Source organism: Elaeis guineensis, chromosome 8, assembly GCF_000442705.2.
Source record: "Elaeis guineensis isolate ETL-2024a chromosome 8, EG11, whole genome shotgun sequence".
Lineage (NCBI taxonomy): Eukaryota > Viridiplantae > Streptophyta > Magnoliopsida > Arecales > Arecaceae > Elaeis > Elaeis guineensis.
Genome location: NC_026000.2, coordinates 6,553,525 through 6,576,779, shown reverse-complemented (window position 1 = coordinate 6,576,779; position 23,255 = coordinate 6,553,525). Strand labels below are relative to the sequence as shown.

General features: G+C 36.5%; 1 protein-coding gene and 1 non-coding gene across 9 annotated transcripts in view; both read left to right on the top strand.

Moving 5' to 3' along the window:
• Positions 1–17,812, top strand: part of LOC105050530 (uncharacterized) — a 54,479-nt gene extending 36,667 nt beyond the window's left edge. The window contains exons 10-13 of the transcript XR_012143203.1: positions 15,067–15,096; positions 15,199–15,267; positions 16,670–16,911; positions 17,167–17,812. This is a non-coding gene — a transcript (uncharacterized protein). The remainder of the gene's footprint in view (positions 1–15,066; positions 15,097–15,198; positions 15,268–16,669; positions 16,912–17,166) is intronic.
• On the top strand, positions 6,637–12,936 carry LOC140859645 (uncharacterized). Of its 8 annotated transcripts, XR_012143206.1 has the most exons (7): positions 6,638–7,595; positions 8,664–8,796; positions 8,891–9,002; positions 11,649–11,714; positions 11,997–12,035; positions 12,410–12,462; positions 12,704–12,882. XR_012143206.1 is itself a non-coding variant. In XM_073261636.1 (5 exons), exons 1-4 carry the CDS (start codon positions 7,377–7,379, stop codon positions 11,668–11,670), a joined length of 486 nt encoding a protein of 161 aa, XP_073117737.1. In that variant the 5' UTR covers positions 6,638–7,376; the 3' UTR covers positions 11,671–11,714; positions 11,997–12,131. The 8 variants fall into 8 exon arrangements, 4 of the variants coding, with proteins under 4 accessions (XP_073117737.1, XP_073117739.1, XP_073117738.1 ...); XR_012143204.1 differs by lacking the exons at positions 12,410–12,462; positions 12,704–12,882 and adding an exon at positions 12,903–12,936 and having other exon boundaries at positions 6,637–7,595; positions 8,904–9,002; XR_012143207.1 differs by lacking the exons at positions 12,410–12,462; positions 12,704–12,882 and adding an exon at positions 12,903–12,936.
• Positions 17,813–23,255: the final 5,443 nt, after the last annotated feature.

The window sequence follows — 23,255 nt, the reverse complement described above, 5'->3', positions numbered from 1 at the left end:
TGTTGGCCGACTCACGTAAGGCTCGCCGACCAACGGAGGGGCCCGACGCCACTCAGCTGGCCACCGACCTAGAGTCGGTCGGCTCCTCTGATCGCCGTACAGCCGCCAGATCTTGCCAGTTCTGACAGCAGCATGCGGCACGGCAATCTAGGGGCATTGTCCCGCTGAGGGCATTGTCAACCCTGGTGATTTGACAGCCCCACGGCGATATGACACTTTCACGGCAACTCTGACGGTCTACAGTGAGTTGACAGTTCCTCACTTGTCTGCGCCATTAATGACGACACCATACCGTGCTCCACTACATAAATCGGGGAAGGCAACAGTGCAAGGGACCTCCATTCTCGCTTTCGAAACCACAGGCTCGCTCCTCCTTCTTCCTCTCTCTAGTTCGATCGAGCTCTCTGTCTTCATTTCATTGTTGCTCAGTCATCTCTCTGATTTGATCGTCGGAGGATCTTCATCGGAGCCGTCTCCGATCAGTGTGGACTTCTCATTTTTGCAGGTGCACATTTTCCGATGATCGGACGGCCGCAACAATCATAAAATCCATAACGAAGCGAGGTTAGGAAAACGTTGAAGCGACCGGCCTCTGACCTATCATGATGCGTTCCATCATTGATAGGACGTATTCTTCATATCTGATAGATTCCTTGCTCAGAAAAACGAACAAAAAGGCCATTGGGCATCGACATCTTTGAGCCCCCATTTAAACTATAATATTATCATACGTCTGTCTTAATTATATAACAACCCAAAACTTTACCAGAAAAAACCTAGCCAATTGGAGAGTATAATTTGATGTGATCCATACCACAACATTTGCTAATTCACGTGAGCTATGAATCTAATTCATTCGGATATTAGTTGCAACAATCTAAAATATTATTTAATAAAATTAATAAAAAATATTATTTAAATTCTTTAATTTTATGTGAGTACGTAAGATTTATCTAATACATATTTAACATAAAAATAAATATATATTTATATGGTTCCTCATATTTAATATATCATAAAAATATTTTTTATCTATATTTTTACATTTCAATTCTATTTCTAGTCTTCTTTTTTATATTTTTTATTAAAATTCTGTTTGTAGACTTGATCACACAGTAGATATACAATGTAAGGAGTTTGATGTCTTCTTTTATGCTCTAAATTTAACCCTCTATTATCTAACCTGCTCTTAATTAGCTCTTGTATTATTTTCACATGGATGTTTAGTTGATCCCTATGATCCGCCAACCCTAAACATTTTTAGTATTTTTAGTGAATAGCAATGACAACATTTTATTCGAAAAAAAAATTTCTTGCAATTTTTGCCTAGAATAATATAGTTTTCTTGCATTGCTGTTGGGAAACTAATTACAATTTTTTTTTTAATTTCTTATGATCATGAAATATGTGAGAAATTCAATACTAGATAATGCTCAATTCCTATTAAAATCTTTTGTCATTTTCAAAGAGCAAATCTAATAAAAGCATGGTTTACAATAAATCCTCGAGGGATATTAATATTAGGAGCTTGCTAACCCGTGCCCTTGGGGCACTGGTTAAGGAACATTTATTGTTTCTTGAAAACCAACAAAATTTTTATTCAAGGCAACAGAGATGAGGATTATACCCATCACATAAGTCAACGTCTCGTTTCTCATTAATGTTAGCTTTATTTTTTTAAAAGATAAAAATATCCATTGTAGATATATTAATGCATATTTTTATTCATAAGTACCATCAAATCTGTTTTTCAAAAAAAAAAAGTAGAAATTTTGAAAATGACAGAAAGTTGGATGTTGTGGCAATATAGATATTGGTGACCAGGAGAAAGGAGAGGTGATGGAGTTTCAGAAAATGACAGAAAGATGATGAAATTTCAGAATAGGAGAAGCAAAGGAACTGTATATTCAAATGAAATGATACTGTTTAGTGCCCATATACAGTGCTAGCCTACTTTATAGTTTTGTCCTCCAAACAGTACTCTTTTTCCCCATCTCACATGCTTGCACTCGATGGTGGATCTAAAAATTTTATTTTATGAGATCAATATAATAAAAAAAATAAAAAAGTTATGAGAGAAAAGAAAAAATAATAATAAAATTTTATTTTTTAAAAAATAATAAAATTTATAAAAAATAATAATATATAATTTTTTAAGTATTTTTTATAATAAAATATTATAAAGAAGCATCGTATGTACCATCCATCGCATGATGGACGGCTACATGTGATCATGTGTGGGCATGCATCATACTGCACACAGTCTGACAAGGCTCCGCACGACCGTCCATCGTATGATGGATGGTGTGTGCTGTCACAATAGAGGATAAGCGTTTTTAAATATAAAAAAGTGCATAGATGAGATTGAGATGGGGTATTAAAAAATTAATAAAAAAATAATTAATAAAAAAAGATAAAGAAGGAGATAGAGAGAGGGAGAAAGTCCAAATGATACGAGAGAAGGATAGAAAAAGAGAGATAGAATATGTGAGTTATTAAAAAAGAGAATATATATCATAATTATTTTTTTTATGTGATCTTTTTTATCTTTTATTTTTTAAAAATTTTATGTGAGATATGTGGTTAATTCATAAAATTAGTGAGATCAATTTTTACTTTTTTCATTAATATATATATATATATCTAATATTTTTTTATTTTTTTTATGGGATCAATAGACCCCACATTCACCCATATACATCCGTCAGTGCTTGTGTCATGTCTCATTTCTTATATATTAAATTCTTTTCAGGCCTTTACAACTTGCTTGCTCAAGGATGGAGAAAAAAATTCATAAAAAATAATTTTTTAATTAAATTTTTATTAATAAATTATAATAGATATTTTTATTTTTAAAAAAAATAAAATTAATATTAATGAGAAATGAGATATTGACTCATGTGAGGATATAACCCTCATCTCTAATATCTTGAATAAAAATTTTATTAATTTTTAAAAAATAATAAATATTTCTTAACCAATGCCCTTGGGGCACTGGTAGCAAAACCCTTAATGATAGGATAGCAACCTATGCATAGCTATATTAAATCACCCGAAGTGGATGAATCTTGGCATGTCAGAGTGCTGGGAATAGCTTACACTGGTTGAACCAGTCCCTGCCCGCCATGTGCTTGGGTGAGGTTGAATTTAGAGAAAGCAATAATGGGAGCAGCCTCTTGATAAATACAAATGTCATATGTACGTATGCATGCACGTCGGTGGTTCTACGTTACTGGAGTTAATGATGATGCATCGCCTGTTCGGACTAGTCCAAATTTTGATGAAGCATCATTGAAGAAAAATCCCAACAAATGAAAAAAATTATAAATACATATTTGAGATTATTTATGATACATCTTAAGATGGACTATCTACCACGGTACTACAATCCAGTGATATCCAACAAGTGTTCTTGGTAGAGGATGACGGATCGATCGCTCAAGCTCTACCATTCGATCTTTCATGACTGTGCTAGATGAATTTCAAAGTCTTTTGTCAGTAAGACGATGCCCAACCACTCGTTGCTCCACTTCCTCCATAACTAAATGAGATTCGTGATCTCAACAACTTCAAGACATACGTGCCATTCCCTAACAACTAGAGTACATTTTCATAGTCGTGCTCTCCAATGGATGATACACATCTCTGAAGGTGACAGGCATCCGTCTTCATCTATAAAATCTTTTATTTGGGACCCTTCAAGTAAGTGAACACCTACCTCGTTAGAGGTGGCAAACGATCGGATCGGTCATAAACGGGACGGGTCATAAACGGATCGGGTCATAAAATAGTTAATCCAAATCCGACCTGTTTATTAAAAGATCAAAAATTCAAATCTGAATCTGATTTGTTTATTAAACAAATAATCTGACCTGATCCGTTTAACCCATTTATTAAATAGGTCAAATTAGGTTAAACGATTAAACAGGTTAAACGGATTAAACAGATTAAATGAGTCCAGTTAAATGGGTCAGAAACAGGTTAAACAGGTTTTAAACAGGTTAAACGGATCTTAAATGGATTAAACAGGTTAAACAGTCGGGTTAAATGGGTCAAAATAGGTTAAATAGGTTAAATGGGTTATCTGACTCAATTCAATTTAAATATTAAATAGTTACGGGTTAAATGGATTAGATATCTAAAATCCATATCCGATCCACTTATTAAACGGGTTAAACGGTCAATCCGTTTATGATCCGAATCCATTTAGCCTAAACTTAAATCTGTTTATGGCGGATCGAATATGGATTGGATTGAGGATCGGATCATATTTTACCAGTCTTATACTCATATTCCTCTCCTATGATAGACTCCATATGCATTGGAATCTGGCTTCTCTACAGAGTTTTGAATTCATGTTCTCCACACTCCATCTACCATACTTCACCATTTACACACCATTCTCCACGTTCCATTCTCACTCTCAATTATCGATCTTCTATACTTTATACTCGACACCACCTCTTATCTTATTTATTGCTTAGACCTCTTTTATTTGCTTCCACAGAGACTGAGTTAGGCATTTAGAGAGTTCCACTGCCAGAAAAATCTCCAGCATCAGATTTTTCTGTCTTTGATGGTTTTGCAGGATCGGCTCAAGAAAACGATCAAGGATTTGATACTATATCCTATTCCAAAGATCTAGGCCAGTTGTCCTATGACTGCCACTCTCTTCCACTCCAGCTTCACGGTTAAGCTAGCTCGACTTCTTGGCGGCAACAATTTGCATGAAAAAATTTACTTTCTATTGTATAAGATGGTATTTGGAAGTCCCTTGTGGTTTAAAATTTATGAATATGACTTGCCCATTTAAACATCACAATTTCAGCTGCCATATTTGTTGAGCTTATTATGCTGGCAAATTTAGCAATGATATATTGTCTTAAAGATGTTGTCCATCAAATAATAGGAGTGGCAATCGATTGGATCGAGTTAGATCAGATATAAATCAAATCAGATGCAGATCAAGTAAAATATTTATTAATCTAAATTTAAATTATTTATTAAATAAATAAAAAAATTTAAATTTGAATCGATCTATTTATTAAATAGATAATCTTGATTGTATCTATATAATCTGTTTATTAAATAGGTGAAGTTAGACAAATAGATTAAATAGGTTAGGTGGTTTTTAATGAATTCAATGGATTTAAACTTGTTAAATGGATTATATTCAAACGGCAGAAATAAGTTAAGTAAATTTTAAACATATTAAATAGATTTAAATATATTAAATAGATTGATTATGATCCAATATAATTATTAAATAGATCAAAATAAATTAAATAGATCAAAATGAATTAAATAATTTTTAAATCTAATTTATTTAATAAATAAATTTAAATAATTTGATTTATTTACGATCTAAATTTATTTATATCTATCCTGAATCTGTTTAAAATAATCATATCATAAATTGCCATCCGGTGAATAACTCAATACGAGAAGTGTAAATATAGGCAATGTGGGAGTTGAGTTCGCAGTCTCGCACCTTTTTTCTTTCTCACTATGTTCCCTAGCCCTCGTAATCCTTCCCATCCCCACGCTGAGACACAGGTCCCTCCTTCCGCCATCTCTCTCTCCCTTTGTTGGCGTTGTGGCCCGAGCTTTTGGTACGTCTCTTTTCTCCCTCCCCCTTTCTCTCAGCCTTTTTTTCTTCTCTCAGTCATAAGCCCCTTGGACGACCTTGCCACTCTTCTCTATTGTACCTTTGGCCGCAGTTTCCCAGCTCGCCCCGGTTAAAATTTCTGTCAGTTATATAACCCAGTGAAGTGAATGTAAATCAATAGATGAAAATGAAGTGAAAGGAGGATAAAAGCAAGGGAACGAAGAAGAGAGGGAAAAAGGGTGACTGAAAAGGCAGAGAACGAGGAATAGTTCTCTATGAGACCAGATTAAGGCGGGTCATGACATTTATAATTATACTGTTAGTGCCAAAATTGCTGACAGCACGTTTGAGTATGACTAGCAACCTCCCAAGAAGTGCCACAATTAAGCCAAACGTGAGATAAATCCACTGTTGGTTAGCAACCCTTTTGCCGATCCATTTTGAAGCCCTTGCCCATGCGATTCTTGCACCGCACCATGTGAAGCAGGGTCACTAAAGCCAATAAGATTGTTTATTTACATAAACTTCTTGAATTCAGAGACCTCCCAGTCCTCGATGAAGACCTATCTTCCTCTTTTGTCCTCAAATGAGAGAATGCAATTGAAATCTACTTTAAGGATTGTTGGCATTGGAGATGGAGGACTCACATTCCTCCCATAAGGGACTAGGACTCAGGCTGTGTAATAATTCCGGTTGTTTAGAGACACGTACAAAATGGATCTCTCCCGTCCCCCTCCAGGTATATATACGTTACATGCATGTGGGCTTAGAGCTTATACGAAAGCTATCAAGAAGCATATATATTACGTCCGCCAGACACGCAATAAGAACTCCTTTAAATTTATATCTGCAAAAACGAAGACCAATAATTTGTCTAAAAAGTTATTTAAGCAAACTTATCTAAATAAAAAGAAATTTCAGATTATCAGATAACAATATTAACCTACAAGCTTATTTTTTTAAGACAGAGTAAACCCTCCACTACATTTTTTTTTTTTCAGTGTAATATTACGTCCTCTTTCATCTACGACATGGTGCTCTGTTTTGGCACACCAATTCGTGTGTTCGAACGTTGGCGTTTTTTTGAGTTCGAGCCAGCGAGCGAGAAGAAATACACCACCCTCTACCCCGTCTCTGCCATTCTTTCCCTTCCCTTCCCTTTTGTCCCCTTTCTTTCAAGCCCTAGACCTCTGCCCGGAACGCTATCCAATCCCCCCTTCCTCTCCCCTTTCCGCCTGAATTTTTGAATCCATCCGCCCTTCCCTCCCTCGCGTCCGAGTCCTTGCAAGGCCTGTCCCGTTCCCTAACTCGGCGAACTCCGGCGACGGTTCCAGCTGGAAAACCCGCGTCGAATTCGGCCCGGAATCCCTCTTATCGCTCCGCTGTCCGTTTCTTGGATGGAGAAGTGGAGATTTCTCGAAAAGGTGGCGCCTCGGTGGTCGTTGCTTTCGCCCGTTCGAAACTAGGGCATCATTAAGAGCAGAAAGCTCACGTATTTCCGCCTCGTTCGCCCCTCTGTTCCATTGGGTTTGAAGTTCTTGGCGTGGGCCTTCTAGGGTTTGCGTTGTTTCGAGCCTATATTTGAACTGCGTCGTGTTGCATTGAAGCTTGTGGGATCTGCTCTATCGAAAGATGTGGTGAATGGCGAGCCCTCGTGCTCGCAGGGAAAGTTGGAGGCTCGTGAGCGGTTGGAAGTAGGTTCTGGAGTGGGTTCGCGTGGTGAATCGGAGTATTGGCGATTGGTTGTTGCGAGCGCAAGGCTGCTGGAATGGAGGTGGTGATGGTGGTGGGAGCGGAGGGTTGGTATCCGAAGAGAGATGAAGTGGACATGAGTAGGCTGTCATTTAGGCCTCGTCCCCTAGACATCCACAAGAAGCTCCCAATCGTCAAATCCATCAACGACTTTGAGGATGATGATGCGCGTGTCGCCGCTGCGTCCACCCGCAACTCCCAGCTGCTCCGGCTCGCTGCTGACACCGACAATGAAGTAATGTTGCTTTTCACGTGACTTGTGCTTGAATTCATTGCTTGAAGTTTGGTATTGATGCTTTATTTGCCCTCATGGCATCGTAATAACGAGTGACGTAAACCCTTTATTTGAATTGTGATGGTTAACCCTGTAGTCAGCTGTGTTCATGGTGCTGGAGAGACATTGTTAGTGGGATACTTGTCTCTGTATTGATTGGGGTTTGAGAGTTTGTATGCATGAGTGTGGAAGTTTGGCAACACTTATGCTAATCCTGGGTAGGTTCCTTAAAGATTGGATGTCTGAAGGACAGGAATGATATTGGAGTGAGGCTGTTGTTTTCCAGTGTGATTATCGATTGGATGTGTGAAGGGCGGGAATGATATTGGAGTAAGCTGTTGTTTTCCAGTGTGATGTATTCACATTTATCTTCAATGACATTGTGGATGACCTGGAAAGAAATAAAACCCTAGGATAGCATAGTTACAGACATTTGCTTATCAAAATAGGGCTTTCATATACCTTTTATTATTATTATTATTATTATTATTTTTCTTTTTCTAACACCACTAGGAATGATAGAAGACGGCTTTATTTTTCATAAATCTTTTTTCTAAGTTTGCTTCTCTTTTTTTTTATTTTTGTCCAGAAAACTAAGCTATAGGTTGAACTTGCTTGCTGTAGCCCACCTTGACCAAAAGTTAACAACTTTGCTCTTTTTTTTATTTTTAAAAATCCATTCACCTTGAGTTGTTGATTAACTTTCCAGCTGGATGTTATTTGTGGTGAATATGCATTACTTTTACCTTTACATTTGCCTCCCCATTCCTTTGAGGATTTTGAATTTGATTTAGCCATTTTTCACTGTTCCTTGTCTTTTGTGCAACTTATATATACACACACACACACAAACCTTTTGAAATGCCTGAGGACTATGTTTGTGTATCTTTGATTTGTAGCAATGATCCGTTCTGCTCTTTAAGTATTGTCCTTCACATTTCATGCAGCTTTATACATATAATGAAACCTAAATGAGGCATACACTTGTCTGATCTGATAGACTGCCTGACATGATAATATTGCTTTTAGCAGGTGCATCAAACTCCTGGAAAGAAAAGCTCTCAAGAAATACCCACTCCACAATTTAGTATTGTGGAGACATATGAGAGAGATTATGCTTGCAACTTCACACAACCTACATCATATTTACGTGCAAGAGGAGGTATGATGCTAATGCTGTTTTGGAAAAATGTTACTCTCAACAAGATATTCTATGTTTGGTGCAACTAAGGGTCCTTTTTCTGAGCATTGATTAGCATTTGCAGCCAGGGCTGAGATTGGGGAGTTTGTTGAATATGACCTGGACGATGAGGATGAGGACTGGCTTGAAGAGTTTAACAAAGAGAGGAAGATACTTGCACCTGAAAAGTAATGCCGAAACTCTATACCTAAATTGACCAAAGATCTTCTTGTGGAGCTAACAATATTTTATTTTTCATGTCTCTTTGTATTTCCCATTGCATTGTGATTTCAAGTGGAGTTCTAGTAGCAAATTGTCAAATTATCCAAATCATGATATGAATATTTACATTTTAGTTAATTCTGGATCATCAACAACATCTTTTTATAAGGAAAATTTTCTATCAATTGTTTAAAACTCACCAAGTTCTTGATATGAGCCCCTAGATAACATTCATTAGTGGAGTAACGATGACATTAAACAGTTCCCATTTACTTACCTCTTTCCTTCATGCTAGCATTTGAGGCTTATAGTCAGTGGCTAGGTTTATTTTTTATTTTTTTTTTTAAAAAAATGAGAGGAGGTCCATAAGACCTTTGCCGATGGAGTAATCTATATGAAAAATTTAGGTCTAAAATTAGATTCTTCTTGAGGGTTTTTTGTTTTGTCAATCTTATTTGAGTTGTTGGATGACATTGAGCACCTAAAATCTACTTTGTTGATGGACAATTATTAGCACATAACAAAAGCTGTTTGCTGACCTAAATATAACCCAAGATATCATAGTAATGACCCCTAAATGTTAATGCCTCTCACCTGCAATTACCCATTTCTGATCAAGACTGACTTGAAATAGATTTTAGGGTTCATAACTAGTGCACCCTGAAGTTTAGTTGACTTGTGCTAGAGTTGTCTTACTCTTTTGCTTCAGTTAACCTTTATTTTTAGTTAAATTAAAATAACTAATCAAAGTCACAAGATTTTGATAATGGTGGTTAAATAGTTATGCAATAGTGTGGATGAAGATGGAGTTTGCATGTTCAAGTGATGCAATTCACCTTTCCACTGTTGGAAGAAAGAAAACCACCTTTGATGTATGAAATTTAAAATTTTATGAAGAAAGAGGGAATGAAACCTTACATATTAAGAATCGTTAAATTTATATTTTTAAAATGATGAGTTGGTCAATAGGGTATCCCCATTTTATTACAATATCGGCATCTGTACTTTAAATCCTTCTAGATATCTTTTCTTGTGCTTTAACAATTATTTGACATCTATGAATGTTTTTGCTTCTTTGTAAATTGATGGGTGCGTTGCAGTTCATAGGTGAAAGTACCGTATAGTTCACATTGCAATCAGACCATTTGAATATTTTCTTAACATTGAGAATCACCTGTTTTCATCTTGTGTACAATTTTGCAATTACTCTTCACTCTTCAGGATCGAATTTGTTTGATAGATCAATGGAAGCACTTTTTAAAAATTATAGCTGAACAGATACTTGCTGGCTTTATGAGTTCAACAATGTCATGCATTCATAGGTGGAACTTATAAATTCATACAAATTTTGATGTGATTCTCTCTAGAATAGAATTCATTTGTTTGTAGGATGACAGAGTACTTAAGATTGCTGGGAAATGCAGTATTTGTTTCACAAACAATGTATTTTGTATGAGAAACATGCATTTTCCTTTTTGTGGATACTTCACGACATATTCCCAATTCCTTCTAATGATCATGCACATACATCTTGTCTCGGGTTCTAGACCCTTCTGTTTAAGTTGGAAGTGTTGGATCATAAAACTCGAGAAAAAGCAGGACTTGTAACACCCACTTTTGCATCACCTATACCTGTTATTTTGAAGCTAGATGTTGCAGCTGTGGTGATGCACCATAAAATGTTATGGAGTAGCATTTATGTCATTCTAGTATTACTTGTGAATGAACCAGTAACCTATGTATGTTTTGTTTCTTTGCTCTTTAAGAAGCTGTAAATATAACACTATGATTTGTCAACAAAAAAAAAATTGTGTTAGAGTGGTCATAGGTCATGTACTTGATTATCTTTTTCTGGTTATGCAATGTAGCAATCCACCGTGCCTGATACTTATCTCTGGTAAGTCTTTAGAACTACTATCTTCTGCTACAATCTGGCTCTTATGACAACCTATCACCGGCAATGGTTACTTTTAGATATGTAGCTTTGGAAATGTTATCAGAACATTTGGTAGTTAACCATGATCAATTGGCCTTATTTCAACTATTTGGGCAAAAGGCCTATGGTTCCATACCTTGTGAAAGTATTTTACGAGAATTTTGCAATTTTCTATGTATTTAATAAATTGAATGAAATTATGGCCAATAAAACCTTTACAGAGGATACATGGCTCAGCTAAATCTTCTATCTTGATACCTTCACAGCTGTGCATTTTATGTGACATATTCATCTCTCTGATTATTTCATGCTTGTGGAAGAATTACTTGTTGGAATCCTGAGAAAGGAGCTTCATTTTTATAAGCAAAAGGAATGCAAGTCAATCATTCGCAAATGCTGCAAGAGCGTAATTTTCTTTTTAATTTTTGTTGATTGACTAATCTCAAAAATAGTTTGATGATTCACCTTTTACTTTTAAATTTTTAATCTTAGGATGCATTTTTTTCTTAAACACCATTCAAAGATGCATAGAAATGATAATAGTCAGGTGTTTTATTCAGCTGCTTGTGTGCCATTATGATAATATGTCAATATTTTGTTGATTTTGAAACTTACATGCATGTTGATTTTGTTTAATAATCCTTTCGTAATTACTTATAGCTTCCTCATTATGCAGGCTTTGCATTCTCTGTCTGTAAGATTTGCAGTTTTCCAGTCTGTATATGACTATTGGACAGCAAAGGTATATTTCATATTAAACAACTGTGAGAAGTATTGATGAACATATTTCTTTAACAACAATTATCTCGTTTGTCAACTTCATAAATTCTTTTTTTTTTTGGTAATATTTATTTCTTTCCTGTGCAAATTGTGGATAGCTTTTTTCTATGTATTCCCTAGGGTGCTTGATTTCAAATGCGGTGAACTTTCACATAGACTCTTTCTACTGAAGATATCGATGTTGCTAAATTTTCAGCTTGTCTTTCTTTCTGTTCTCATACTTGGTTTATTTGTGTCATATCAGCGAGAGCAATGGCAAAAACGTATTCTGCGGCGCTTGCAGGTCAGCCCCATCACCTTCTTGGATGTAGAATGTGGCAAAGTGGTTCATTTTTGTTAGGTGAACCATGCATGGATGATTAATAAACCAGCACATAAGGTTATATTACTTTGTGATTTTGTAGTTTATGAAAGAACTCACATTGATTCATCGTCATTCCTTTTCTAAAACGATCTTTTTGTTGATTAAATTTATTGTGCCTCTGATTTATTTCTTTAACTTTGTGTCCATTGATTTCACATTGTTTATGTAAATGATGGAATACTAAAGACCATTCTTTTATTTGAATGTAATTTCATATGGATTTTGTTAAAAAAGTTCAGTGCTATTAAGAATCTTAAAATGCTAACATTGTTGCTCTTGGATATTGATTACAGAAAAAATGGAATTAACTATTCTGCAAGGATACTTTCTCTTGAAGCCTGCAAAGGTTAATTCAGAGCTGTATATTTAATTTTTCTTTTTCTCCTTATCAATATCATCAAATGTGTTGGTGGAACCACATTTTCGTTTTCATTGTCTTAACCATTTCTAAAGTAGTTCTCATGCATGTTTGTTCTGGTTTACTTGATGTGCTAGCACTCTTGCTCTAGTACAGAGTTTTTGGCATCATCATAGTTTTTTTAATTCGTCTAAATATCTGATAACACTATGCCATTTGTATTTTACAGATGACCCAGCTGCATAAAACATGAGATTAAACAAAACTGAATTAAATTATTGAATTCTCCAATCTATTCCATGCCCTTCTGTTCGGCTGACCAAATTGTATAAATTGTTGTTTCCCTTTCAACAGTGATCTTTATGCATGCCTCGCTTTTAAAAAGACTCAGACAATCTGATGATACCTTTATTCTTGTGCTTATTCAGCCTCCTCCACCAGCTAATGATACAAACCCTTACAATGTGTTCAGACCTAGGGAAAAGGTGCACCGTCTTCACACAAGAAGGGTAGGTGCTATAGTTTGACTATTATCATAAATTCTTATTGACTTTCTAGGGAAGTTTTAGAGGCATCTTTTTATTTCCATTATTTTTTGAACATTAATCAAAGGCAAGAATTTATTTTCTATGGTTACTCTGACTATTTTATTTGTTTCAGATGCAAAGGAGAGAAAATAGTGTTCAATCCTTTGAAAACTTCACCAGGTGAGGTCCTTGGTCCCTTTGACTTCATGTATCAATTGACTCAAGAGCAATGTACCTCTATGCCTAGATGAAGTCTAGGCAATGCTTCCTTATAAATGCTTTTCTTTATGTTGTTCTCTCTCTCTCTCCCTCCCTCTGTGTGTGTGTGTGGGGGGGGGGGGGGGGGGGGGGTGGGGGGTGTGGGGGCTCTTAGATGAAGCGAGTATAGCTAATAAAAATGTCGGTTATGGGAAGAAGGAACCTGCTTTCTGTCCATTGCTCTGAGCTCCATAAGACTTTTATGAAGTTCGCATGGATTTCATACCTATTTGCTTTCTATGCCTTTTTCTGTATATTTGTCCACTGGGTGCAGAAGCTTCTTTTCATTTGTTTTATATTCAAAGTTTAGCTTTGAAAGAGTTTACTGTAAAGTAGTGCTGTTTGTCTCAAGTGTAATCTATCATGTATCATTAAAAATTATGTATGGGCTTTGGAGTACATTGTCAGAAAACAGATAAGACATCTATATGTTTTGTCAACAATAGGTGGCCAAAATTTGGGTTATAGAGTTTGATGTTTTAGGCAACCTCCGGAATGCCAACTATGGTTAAATTCCTTTTGCAGGGGATTATCAGCAGCTTTTGTTTATTATATGGATGCAGCTTTCATTCAGGCCTTTTCTGTGAAAGAAAGGTTACATATAAAGTTCAAAAACAGACTAGGCTTTTTTATTTATTTATTTTATTTTTTTGTTTACCGAGACTGAAAAACTTCTTGTCGACTGATATGTGGTGACATGTGCTCTTGGTTATAACACAGCAGAAATGGCTGGCCTCTCATGTGCCTTATCTTTCATTAGAAATCAATGATGATAAGATTTGCATCATCCTTCCCAGTTTGGTGACTCGTCTTTGAGCTTAAATTTTTATCTGTAGATGTATTTCATGCAGAAGAAACTCAATGCTTGATGATAAGAGGCCTGTCTTCACATGGATCAGTCTTGATTGTTGCTATTTTCCTTATACAATACATGTCAATGATGAAGAATATCTAATTATTATTTCAAAATTTAAGCACTAACTATGGTGGGTTTTATCTGTTAACTTCATACTTAGCATAATTGGCCTTATGTTGCTCTCTCATCTTCTCATGGATGGATTGGATACACTCATCTATGCCCTGTGCTTTGCCACTGGATCATCTAAGATGAGGAATGCTTGTGAAGTGCAATACACTGCTTAAAGCCAAAGCCCTACACCACTCAGAAGGACCATGGCATGTAGAACTATCACAGTAACTTGTTGAATCCATCTCCAACATGTGTTAGAAACCTAGCATACAGCATGGATTTATTTCATGCCATGTTATAGATTTCCTAAAGTTCTAATGACTTCCTTGTCTGCCTACAAATCTATTGATATGAAGCATTGCTAATTAATTTTGCAGGCATCATAACATCTTCCAATAGGTTTCTCTACAGGTAACAGATTTAAAAGAGATAAAATTATGCTCTTAGAGCATTGAAGAGAAATATATGACTTTCCCTTTGCCTTTCTGCAAGCAGCAAATTGCATGATTTTGTAGCATACAACCGCAAGCTTGGTTCCACCCATATATATTACCCATGATATTTATAAATTGACTTTTGCTTTGTGATGTTAGACATCATCATTCTCATCCAATTTTACACATATCTCTTTGAGTAAGGACATCAGACGTCTAGGGTCTTCTGCTTTACCTTAAGATTAGTAAATACATTCTGCTCATTAATTATTTCAATCTTTTACAGAGGGAAGTTGTGTTCTAGTGCGGTTCCTTAAAAATTATAAATGATGGTTTCTTTGATGCTCACCATCCTTGAATTGAATTTTTTAATCTGTTTCAGGTTAGACATAACTTGGACCAGGTCAAAACAATTTTGGAGGCTTTGATTAAGGTTTCTTATTGCAACAAATAATTTACACCTCGAGAATTAAATTTTAGTCCAAAGGCTATTGAAGATTGAGAGAACTCATATTCCAACATTTTTTTTTTTCAGATGGAAGAGAAGAAGCGAGAGGTCATGGGCTGTGAGGTCAACCTTCAGCGTATTCAATCAAAGTACAAGGTGGGTCCTTAATGTTGTTTTCCTGTCTTTTTTGTTTGTTTGCTATTTGTAGTATAAGATTTTTACTCAGATCAAATCCTGTTCTGATTTGTTTGCATTGTTTTCTCTTAGTAATTCTTGCTTGGTAACATCATGTAAAGTGCTTTTTTACCATTAATTGTTGGAGTCCTGCATCAAGAAATTTGGTAAATATAGGAAAACTTACAATTGAGTGAAAAGATACCAGGCCTGAGAATTTTGAATTGATCATGGTATCAGGAAGATGAAGTATGGTGGCACAAACGGACCCTTATTTGTTATGTTTGCCTAATTTAGGGCAAGATGTCAGTACCAAATCATGCCATTTTTCTGTCAGAATCATGGTTTAGCCACAGTGAGATTGTCATGTTGTGATGTTTATGTGTTTGTAATCATTTTGGTAGTTGAGTTTGTATGGATTTTGTATATCTTCCCCATATCTTCCCTAATTTTTTTAGGTAGATCTGTTTGTTGATGCAATTTTAAGGAAGATCCTATGTGCAACTTTAATACTTAAATGGAGGTTAAATGATTCATTTACTTAGCAACATTTGATGGTAATATCAGCTTGGTATCACAATTAACTGCAATTTTGTTTAATAGGTAAGAAAAACTTAATGTTCGAATGAATCAGGTCTCAAGGATATTAAGGTATCATTTTGAGCACTTGCAATCATAAGAATAAGAATCTCAGGTTGGGGTAGCAGTTGGCAGGGTTTGGATCAGGTCCAGCTATATCCATACAAACCCAAATTATATGTGCCAAGCCTAAAAATGGACCCAAACCAAAACTTAATTTACAACTGCATACCAAAATCTAAGTGGACTCGGCCAATTTCTGGTAGGCTGAGAGAGAGAGAGAGAGAGAGGAGTGGGGAGAATGGAGGGGATTATATGTGATTTTGGTGGATTTAGCCTCAAAATCAGCATGAAATCCTGTCTCCCTGAATTTTTTAATCCTAAAACTGTTGTTTTTGAGGGAGTAAGGGTAGGAAAAGGCCAATGGATGGCCACTAGATGCCGTTCTCCTGCTCCCCCTCTATCATTGGAGCATTAAGGGCACCAAACTGTTCTGAACTTGAGTGGAACTGAGCAATTCTGCTTGGTTTGGGCCCTTTATTGACCCGCACACCAGAAAAAGTGGTGTGGGCTCTTTACACATGGATCTCATGTCCTTTCAGTCCCATCAGCTTTGTGCTTGTATCTCCATTGTTCTCTAATAAAATTCAACCAGCTAAAAATAAATTCCAATTGCACGGTGGAACAACTGTTTGGTAGGCTTTATTATTTACTAGGAATGTACATTCTTTCGTCGTGGATTACTGCTTGCTGTGATTTATCAATACAGCAGTTTGATGATTGGTCACTTACAAACTATTTTTAGCACGGGGCACAGCTTGTTGGAGATAAGGCAGCATTGCTAGGCTTTGCACCAGCTCCATGCAACTTTGGATCAAGTGAAGATGATTTTATGGACTCATATGACACGGCAAATCATCATCACATGCTTGGCCCATTGTTGTTCATTCGCGGTCCAGAGATTCCAAGCTGGTGATGGTCCCTGCAGGATGCATGATGCGAGATTTGAAATGGAGATCTCTGCCAAATGGATGGCTACATAAGAGGGTATGCTTACCTTCTACCAATCTGTCTCCTTTTTTTTTTCATTTTTCTTATGTGATTGCATCAAAGTTTCAGAAGTTGCTACGAAGCAGCTTCAATTGGTAGTCTAAAAGAAGTTTGTCTTGGGAGGCAAAAAAATGTCCTCAGCATTTGGAGACTCCTGCAATATATCGAACTCGATGAAATGTATGGTTGGTTCTTTTAGTTATTTTTCTCGTAATTTTATGTTGTTTTTCATTATAATTGGTATCAATGCAGGGCCCAGATGAGCCAGTTTTTTTATTTACAAGACTTCTGGATCCGGACAAGCTGGCTGCTGCCGGCATTATGCAGCCACCAGGTCCACCCATTGATAATGGTTCAATAGTGCCTCCATACCGCTTCCATGGGAGGATTGGCCGAGGAGGATGCATTATCTTTGACCGATGGAACCCCCTTTTCCAACCTCCACTTGGCCATGAAAGCTTCCCTGCCAAATCTTCGGCCTCCACCACCAAATGGTTGAACCTGTGCCGTTTGCTGTTCGTTTCCATGTTTCAGCTGCAGAGATGAATTGTTTCAGAATGTTTGGCCGAAGGTCCCCTTGGTTCTTGAGATTCTATTTATTCTCCAGATGATTTTTGAGCATTAGAATGTCATGATGGTTGGATTCAGCCATCTTTGTATCAGGGCCTGGGGAGGCTGCATCGTCGATCATCGTCATTTGGTATGAGTTTGTTGGCGTCAAACAAGTTGGACTTTACAGACTGCAAGTCTAGCCTTCCCCACAATTGTCCAATTATTCACATTCCAAGGTGAAAAACAAGCATTTTTCCTAACAGTCGTCCCATTTTTGGCTTGTATGGTTCAATCTAATGTCATGCTCTTGTCCCTATTCTTAATTGAAAAATGTCTATTGCTTCCTTGATGGAAAGATCTTTCCTCTTTTTTGGTTCTTGATAGCAAGATCATGAACTAGTAAGAAATAGTTGCTTCGCATCTACTAGTAGATGAAAAAGTAAGATGATATATAAAACTCCAATAAATACCCAATGGAATGCATAAAATTCTCACACCAACTGATGTGGAAATATAATCAGTAATTACCTCCAACAGGAGGGGGTTGGGGGGGAGGGGAGGATCCAAGCACAATTAGGAGCTCTAAAAGATAAAACAAACAAGAATCCATAGAAACAAAATCTAGATGTAACTGTAAAGAAAAGATAGATAACAAGATTCAGTTAAAACTCACAAATGGTAAAAAATGTCATTCTTTAGGAATATTTGGAATCTTTATATTAGGCTGACCATGGAGCAGCAAGCACTGTCCATTATTTCAAAGAAGGAGATCTGCCATATTATAATGTTATAAATGTAATTGGAGGGCAGAAATGACTTCCTCTATTAAATTGAATGAAACTAATAAGGTAATATTTATTTCAACCTCTTCTAAATGGTGTGGGCAATTTTTCTTCTTTGCAAAAAAAGATTTAGATTGCACAAACTTTGATTCACTGTAAAATTGAATAAACAAAGTCCCATTATGATGGCATGGTGGTTGACCGTTATACGTACGCCATATATTGATGAATGTAACAAAAATTGAACGGGCATGCACAAAAAAAGTATAAATTAGAATATAATAGTTAGAAAAGGAATCAAAGAGAGGAAAATATCTGTAGGTCAACAACCACAAGAATTCAAGATTAAAGAAAAAGAGCCAAGACATGGGTGACCTTATCCTCGTGTTCAATACACAAATTGTACTAATAAACTCATCTCTGTCTCATTGAAGAGAACAAGATAATTCACGATTGCAGTTACATATATATAAAGCATAAAAAAAAAAAAAAGGAAAAACCGTAGACCACAAGAAGTCCATATAAGCACATATCTCTGTATCCCCTCTTCAAATCTTTTTCTTTTCAAGATGCAATCCAAGGGCACAATAAGAACATGCAAACATGATATAAATTTCCATCAGGAAAATACAAAGTATGAGTCAGCAGTCTAAGTAAGAGGATAAGATTGGAAAAAGATAATCTTTGAAGTTTGAAAATAAAGAGAACCTTGAACTCCATCTCTTAGCCTGAGTGCGACCAGATTTGGTTGAATCTTTGATACTCTAGAAGAGGGGAAACCCTGGACAGTGATCAAGATTCTAACTATAAAAACCCCTACCAGTGATCAAGTAGAAACAACAGAAAGACCTCTTGAGCTTGGATGAAGGCTTTGTTCATGGAAATCTAAACCTAAATGTTCTTAGGATTAGTATTCAAGGCATCTGGATCGATCTGGGCCTCCAAGAATTCCTTCATGAAATCTAAAACGTGGAGTATGGATATCACATGAGGAAGAAGGATTGATCATAATGATGGAGCAAAATCCGGTAAGAGAAGAACTGAGATCTTGTGCTTGCCTTCTTAGAATCTCCCATCAGTGAAGTTTCAAATGAGGGAGTGGGGGTTGCTTAAGGCTTTCCATTTGCCATAGTAGGAGACGAGAGTGACAGATTTGGGAATTACGAACTAGCAAGAGAAATTGCGTCACATTCTACTAGAAGATGCAAAAGATAGATGATATGGAAGGCTCCAATAAACACCCATGGAATGCAAGGAGTTTTCTCAAACCAAACAAAGTGGAAAATATGATACTTCTATAAATTGGAGAAAAGGTCAAAAGACACAAAATAATTGCTTTATGAATAAATTAGCAGCAAAGCATAATTAGAAGCTCTAAGAGTTGAAAATGAAAGCAAATCAAGGAAAAAATAGATGTTACTACAAAATAAAGGAAGATAGGAATATTTTTTATCAGATTTGCATGAACTAGGGTTCATATATATCACCAATTGACAGGAAGATGCAGTTAAAACTAAAAAAATACACTCTTATCAAAGGAGAGAAGAATTGAACCTTCAAATCTCTACATTAGGCTGACTTTGGAGCAACAAGCACGATCCATTATTTCTAAAGAAGGAATTCTATCATATTAATGCTATGCAGTTGATTATACATTAAAATGGATCTCTTTTAATCTATATAATTATGTTTATTTTAACCTCTAAATGGCAATTTAAAACTAAATTACTAAAGGACCAGTAGTTCTAGGACTGAGCCCGGGTCGGGTTTGGTCGGATTGAAAAAAAAATTTCATCCGATCGTATCCAATCGGATTGAAAAAAATTTAGTCCACTGTCGATTGTTTATCATGTATAAATCATTTGAAACCGAAGTGAATGGTTTGTAGCGGTTCGAGTGGGTTGTGTCTGTTTGGACTTCAATGTTGTCCTAATGTTGATTTTAAATCCAATATTGGCCCATTTAAGCTTATTTTTTTTTAATTTAATGCAAAAAATATCTAAATATCATAAGTTATGTTGGGTGGATGTCTGGCCAGGACACCACCTCCCAAGATCCTTTCAGTACCACGCGATGCAGCAGGAAGAAAGAAGAAACAAAACAGAAGAAAAAACAATCAAAATACGTGAATCAGCTACAAAAGGACTCGCCTTCACGGGGCATGCAAACTTCACTATGAAAAAAAATTTACAAGAGGAGACCTCACCCTCAACCCTTGTACACCAATTCTCTCTCACATAAAGTTCCCCTCACAAAAGCTCTCTCTCTTGGAGACCCCCTGAACCCCTGAAGAGCCTGGCGACCGCTGTCCAGAGCCTCTTGCTCCTTCTCTCTCAGCGCCCTAGCCTCTCTCTCTCCTCTGGTTCGTACGGCGGCGAGAAACCAAACCCACTTCTCTGTTCGTCTCAGGGCTTTTTATAGGTTAAACAGACTTTAAACCTTGATTAGAGAGGGATTAGGAGTCCTAAACCAAGCCAAAAAACCTCCTGGACCGTCGGATCAAGACCGGGAGCCCCATGGGCCGTCAGATCGCGCTCCGGTCTACGGAATAGTGCCGTGGACCGTGAGAAATGCATGGAAAACGCCAACGTGGTCCACAGACCGCGCCATGGACCACCCGGTCCACGGTGGACCGGGGCAAGGGGCCAGCAGGCCTGGGACGCGCGTCCCGCGCGGGCCTGGGACGCGCGTCCCGCACGCCGCCGCCTGCGGCCACACCGCTGCCGCCCGCCGCCGGTCGCCTGCGGTTCTCTGCCACCTCGATTCTCGTGCCGACTTCAAAAGCTCGTATCTCCTCCATCCGAGCTCCGTTTCAGGTGATCTTGGTCTCGTTTGACTCCATTTTTCGCCGCGAACCTCGCTGTGGCTCAATGTGGCTGAATCTCGAGGTGTCAAATCCTAACAAGTTACAAGTTTTAGACTTATTTTTGAATCTGTACAAAATAAAATAAAAAAATAAAAAATTTACTCATCTAAAAATAACTACATCTGAAAGCTTTCATTTTAGAATTATCTCAAATTGATGCACTTCCATCAACAATTCAATATTAATATTATCATAAATCTAAATGGGTGATGGGATATTTTTTTAGAATAAAGTATTGAAATCTAAACGACATCATTTCAAAATAAAAGTGAGTTGTGAAATACTACATCGTTAGATTCGGTTTCATACAGGTTAAAAGTGTAGGAACCGAATCCGACGATAAATAACCAAATTTTTACAAACTCCAATCCAATTCCACCTGATTTATATCTTTCAACTGATTGAAACTGATGTTTATTGGATCGAATTAGGTGGGTTTCTTCAGATTTTGGTTATTTGCTCAGCCTTAAATAGTTCCATCCAACAAGATCATGATTATGGAAAGATCTGATGCTTCTATACCAAGGTCACGAGCAATAAGTACTAGTTGAATTGATAAAAATCTAAAGATTTTTAAGGACTACAAAATGACTTGAAAGTTGAGGAGCACTTGTAAACAAATTGTAATTAATATTATAAAATAAAAAGAGACTTGAACAACAATTCAAGTTGCATGTATAGCATCTATATGCAAATTTTTTGAAAATAATCAGCATTGATACTTCACTTACCAACAAAAAAAAGAATGAAGATAGAAAAGTGAGAAACATGTGGGCACCATAAAAAGTTTGGAAGAGAAACAGAAAAAATTATGTAAATCCATCATTTATAATACAAACATTTAGCCAATAACAAATTTCCTAATAGTCATGTTACATCATCGATACTTTAAGATACTTTTTATTAGACATCCACCCTTGATGTCATAGTTCACTTGATGATGCTATTTTAATCACTATTTAATTAAGAATTTTTTATATGCACAAACATATAAATATCTGAAATTGTATGTTATTTTTATAAATTTTTTATTTATGTGTATATCTCTATTAGTTTTTTTACATTTTGTTGAGGTAAGGAGATTTCAATTATTTTACTTATAAATGGTTCAATTTTTTTCCATTAGCACATTAACGGTAGGATAAATATGTCAAAAGAAATTATATATATACACACACACACACATACATACATACACACACATACATATTCTCATAAATTATATATGTATATATTATATATATATATTGTTGCAACCAACTCCTTGTCGCCTGTCGTCGGTGAAGAGCACCTGTAAGACAAAAATTCTCTCAGATCGAGTTGTGTTTGGCGGGGATCCTTCGATGCTTAAGTCAGAGAGGAGATTGATGAATAGCTAATAAGAATATTGAGAGTGGCAGAGTCTTGGCCTAGAATTGCTTTACCCATGCTGCTCGTTTATCCCTCCTTTTATAGATGATTCTGATGTAACCGTCAAGCACGTGGTCCCATTTTTTATGGCGCTAGATTATCAGACCATAATCATGGAGTTAGTGGGCTGTTTATTCTCATTAATGATCATAACACGTAGTCGATAATCATTCATAACGGTTAGGACATGTTGAGCAGATAGGTCGACTATATGTCGGTAATACTGATAAGTCGATAGAGATAATCGGTAAAAGATCCGAATGTGTATCGACTGGTAACTCTGATATGCCGATGATTTTCGATCAGAGGTTGATCAAGTCACTTGTTGTTGATCGATAATAGCCGACTATCGGTCGGTCAACCGATTATAAGTCAAAGTAATATGTTTATTTGTTTGATGTAGAGTCGGAGTCGGGGGTCGGTTGATTTATCCCAACAGTTACCCTCCACTTTCAAGTCTAAGGTGGTCCGACGTGTATATCATCACATGGTTTGTCATGTTGGATGAAGGGAGTCATCACGTACTATCTCAGCCCCGACTCAACTATTATCCTTTTGGATTTTTTGAAATACGAGAGTTCATCGACTGTTTTGTCATTTCGGTGGCTGTAAAATTATTATTGGGCTATCATGTCAACGAACAATTTGATATCAGATGTCAGCATCAGATGTCGTTTCAAGAAGATAATTCAACACTGGACGATATGATTCTGACTAGTAAATTTTGGCCA